The 4,550-nt window shown below is 36.5% G+C and overlaps 1 protein-coding gene across 1 annotated transcript in view; it reads left to right on the top strand.

The window, feature by feature from the left end:
- Positions 1-4,550, top strand: part of LOC128248349 (kyphoscoliosis peptidase-like) — a gene marked incomplete at its 5' end in the record, with an annotated part of 19,465 nt that overhangs the window by 12,179 nt on the left and 2,736 nt on the right. The window contains 2 exons of the mRNA XM_052969409.1: positions 139-541; positions 1,998-3,350. Coding sequence (XP_052825369.1) covers positions 139-541; positions 1,998-3,350 — 1,756 coding nt within the window. The remainder of the gene's footprint in view (positions 1-138; positions 542-1,997; positions 3,351-4,550) is intronic.

The following is a 4,550-nucleotide window of genomic DNA, read 5'->3' as shown; positions in this document are numbered from 1 at the left end:
TATAGAGAGATTATGTGAAAACCCTTACATAATACAACCTTCTTCAGAAGACATTTCAGTATACATACATATACACACATATACACATAAACACATATTTTATTAAATATTTAAAATTTCCAATATTTTTTCATTTAGATATGCCGGGATACCATGTGAAAAAATTACAGGGTATGCGAAAGGTGTTTCTTACAATGTTGGTGAAGACATTGGAGACACTGCTCGCAACACCTGGAATGCTGTACTGGTGGATAAGACCTGGCGCTTGATTGACATGCAATGGGCATCAAGACAAGTGGTTACGCAAGACAAAGGCGAATGGGAACTGATTGACGATGGCACTGGCTCAAAACCAGCCAAAAGTGAAGACAGTGATGTCAGCTATGATATATATGCTTACGAAGAATTTTATTTTCTTACTGACCCGGAAGAATTTGTATACAGTCATTTCCCAGATGAAGAAGCATGGCAGTTACTCGCTCGACCCATGACTTTCGAAGAATTCCAAAAAATTGCATACTTGAGATCAAAGTTCTTTGAGGTAACGTAGATTTAACGCTTTCACTTACAACACGAAGTTTCAGATCTTAAAGAGAAGTAGGAATTAGGAAGCATTAAGTTTATTCCTTTCCCATGGGCAGTAGTGAAGTTAAATGAATTAGGTCAAGTTTGTTGTGGGTTGACCCATTTCAGCCCCAATCGAGGTTGCTATTTCCTGTAGGTATAGTCCAATTAATAATCAGAACAGGTTTTAATATAGATTTGTCCATAATTTAATACGAAGCTCACACATGAAGTAAGAGTTACAAAGTATTTCTAAAATACTTTGATTAAATTCAAAGCATTTTAGCAAATTATACATTCGCAGTGTTTCGTCTAATACAGCAGTGGCTAATGGCTAAAATTCTATTGATATATTGTACCGTACAATAGTACTATAGGATATATCTAAACTTATGTATAGACAGATATAAACGTCTTGTCTTCATATTCAATATAAACCCTTAGCAATAGCTGGCTTAATTAATCGCGGTTGAAACCCTTACAGAGGGATTTATCTGAAACTCCTCTGGTTCAATCTGCTTTATTTCGTCTACGTCTATAAAGTCAAGGTGTTATCATTTCATTATATATACAATCTGTAATATTAGATTTTAATGGAAGTAGACATGGCTTCAAATGAAAATTAAAATCTTGTTTCGAACTTTAATGGCGGAGAGATTCATTGTTTTATTCAAATGATCAATGAACATTAGGGGATAGGGATTTCGCAGCATACACGTCTTAACAAAAATACATCTCTCTCTTTATCCAACTATTCCTCTACCTACCTACCTACCTACCTACCTACCTACCTACCTACCTACCTACCAACCTATTTACCTACTGAAGATTATTCGTAACATATGATGTGAAATATCCTACAAAGTGTACATCTTTAATGTGTAAAATACATATCTCTCCGTCATACTAATGTCTTCACTAAAATTCTGTTTCACAGGGTGGTAACATATATGGTAGTCAATATATATAGCCTATAGCAGTCATTTAGTTTTATAAATGGCCACAACTCATAGGCTGAAACCGGTTGAATTCAATTCAATTATTATTGTTAAGAGTGCGTATATTCTTATGAATTACTTATGCGTCAGCAATGTTTATTCTTTATACTAAACCTTGCTAAGTGGTATATCCATCGATATGCACTCAAAGTAATTTTAATTAATTAAATACATCAGAGAGTTGCAAACGCCTGTCATGTTTATACAACCAGACAGGAAAAGAGTATCCAGTAGACCCCTTTTTTCTTGTCCACGGTGACAGACATGTACGACCATTTTATGAATCTTATATATTTTATTTATGAGTGCAGTTACGTCTAAAATCTATGCGTATATCCCATAAAGTTTATCTTCTTGTTAATATCCTCTTGTTAATTTGTTCATGCTTAAATGTTTTCGCATTTGTTGATTTATCGTTTTTATATATTTTGTTAGCTCTCAATGACAGTGATGTCCCATCCATGGTGTGTACTTCAAGCAGTAAATGGTGAAGCCAACTTGGATATGGGATTCAATTCCGATACTATGAAGTTTTCCTACAACCTATATCGCTCCACTAAAGTCGAACATAAACAGATTCAAGGAAACGTTGACATGGACAAGTTTCTCTTCCTTGAAACTATACCCGACGAGAAAACGCTTAGTGTAGAAATTTTCTTCCCGACAACTGGAAAATTTAAAGCCGAAATCTTTGGTCGTGACACGAACGAAAGCGATACAGTCTTGAAGTGGCTTTGCACCTATGTATTTTATTGTGAAACTCCCAAGACCAATTGCAGACCGCTTCCCCAAAACCCTAGGAAAGAATGGGGTCCTGGCTCTGATACAATAAATATGGGTATGGAAGCTATAACTCACAAGAGGGGCAAAATAAACGTTGATGATGGTGAAGTTGAAGTGAAATTCTCTCTCAACAAAGATCGAGACTTTCTTCATAAACTAACCACAGAAGACAACAAAACCCTGGACAATTACACCGTTCATCGGATAGAGAATGGAGAAGTAATTTTTCACGCTCGTGTTCCTGGCAAAGGTCAGTATATGTTGAGCATCATGGCAAAAGAAGACGATGAAGAAGGGGGTTATCCAAGCGTCTGCAATTACCTATTGAGATGTGATGAAGAATTTCCTCCTCTTGAGCCGTTTCCTGAAATACCTAACGGAGAACTTGGCCCAACAGATGAATTCAAGAAACTTGGTTTGGCTCTTGTTGAGAATTGTTCTGCTATGGTAACAGTTGATAAAACTGGACAGTTATTTTTCAAGATGAAAATCCCTAACAATGTTGAATTCTTTGCTAAACTAGGTCTTTTAATTGATGGAAATGTAGAAGACAAATCTGAATATGTTTCCTGGTACAGGGAGGGAGAAATAGTTACTTTTGAACTTCGCTTTGGACAGAAAGGATCCTATCGCTTCAATCTTTTTGCCAAACCTGCCGGCCAACCCGGTGGGTTTCCCAGGGCGTTTAGCTCCATCATCGAAGTTCCTATTCCGATGATGGTTGCTATGAGCTTCCCTGAGAAATACGCCGGCTGGACGGACGAGTGCAAACTGATTGAACCGTTTAATAAAAATTTGCCCTCCAAAGATAAAGTGGATTTTGCTGCCGTAGTGCCAAATGCTAAAGCTGTTGCAGTAGTGGGTAATGAATGGACACAGTTAAAGAAAGACAAAGATGGGATATGGAAGAATCAAGTTGCTACCATTGAAGAAGGGAAACCAATGTTTTTGTCAGCTAAATTTGACGAAGCTGGGAATTCATTTTCCCATTTACTGAAATATGATGTAAGCTGCTTTTAACTTATTTTTAGTTATCTTAAAAGGTATTTCATTGATTTTTAAAAATCATACATGATTATTGATAAGTGATTTTTAAGGATGAATTTGCTTATTATTCATTTTAATATCAATTTGATCCTCGACACTATATTAGTTTTATATATTATGTGTCAGTTTGCAATCTAATAGCAATAGGGATCGTTATGTGCACCACGTCTTCTTACTCGTTCTTGAATGTATCTAGAAGAAATCAGTTTCATGAAAATCGCGCTCCTCAAGGCAGTTTCTGCAAGGAAAACAGAACTAATCACTGTAAGCTTACTAAATATACGTAAATTTCAATTGCGACTGCACCTTAGAGAGGTGCGTTGTATTTACTGTAAGATATCTCCTTAAAGACTGGTAGGTTGTGTAAAGTTGTAAGTCAAACGTCGTAGCTACAGGCACAACGTAGTATCACTGACATGTTACTAATCGTGGAGCTCTATTGACACTCCAATACTTTACTAGACAGTGCAAACGCGCTTTGAGAATGTTTAACATCACATACAACAGGATGTTATTTTACTTCTATGATCTCTTAAAGTCCATTATACTTTCCCGTTCTAGAAGCAATATAACTGTTGGTTAACTTGATTAACTACGCCTCATTTTTTCTTAAGCCCTTGGACTCATAAGGCGGTTTCTCGCTTTCCAAAACATATGAGTAACCGAGATCACAACATTCCCATAAACGGGACGTTTGTTCGTCGCTAGGAGCAAGGCCAGCAATTTTACTTATTTTTAGGGAAGGCGACAATTCTATTACATCAATTTCAGTACTTGATTGATACTTTATTTTAGCGACTCCAAAAGGATGAAACGTAAAGCTGTCCTCAGCAGAATCTCAACTGAGGGTGTAAAGAGACAGAAGTTCCACTAAGTATTTTGTCCGACATGCAAACGATTCTGCCATGACTCATTGTCTTCTTAAAATTACATCAACAGCAGAAAATAGGTTACATCAGTCAAAATACTTTAATGATCATACCTCTTTACATTATGGCTTGAAATCATATCCTAGGGTCAACTTTGTCTTTTATCTTTCATAGATTGTTGTTTTTATTGTGCTGCAAGGTCAGCTCCGATCGTGCAGTCTTCACTGAATTATTAGGTGCCACTCACAGATCTTTCTTTGGTTGATAAAATAGTTACTAACCGAGTAGC

This window comes from Octopus bimaculoides, chromosome 7, assembly GCF_001194135.2.
Source record: "Octopus bimaculoides isolate UCB-OBI-ISO-001 chromosome 7, ASM119413v2, whole genome shotgun sequence".
In the NCBI taxonomy this organism is placed as follows: domain Eukaryota; kingdom Metazoa; phylum Mollusca; class Cephalopoda; order Octopoda; family Octopodidae; genus Octopus; species Octopus bimaculoides.
The sequence above is the reverse complement of the archived record's forward strand: the minus strand, read 5'-3'. Positions and strand labels throughout refer to the sequence as shown.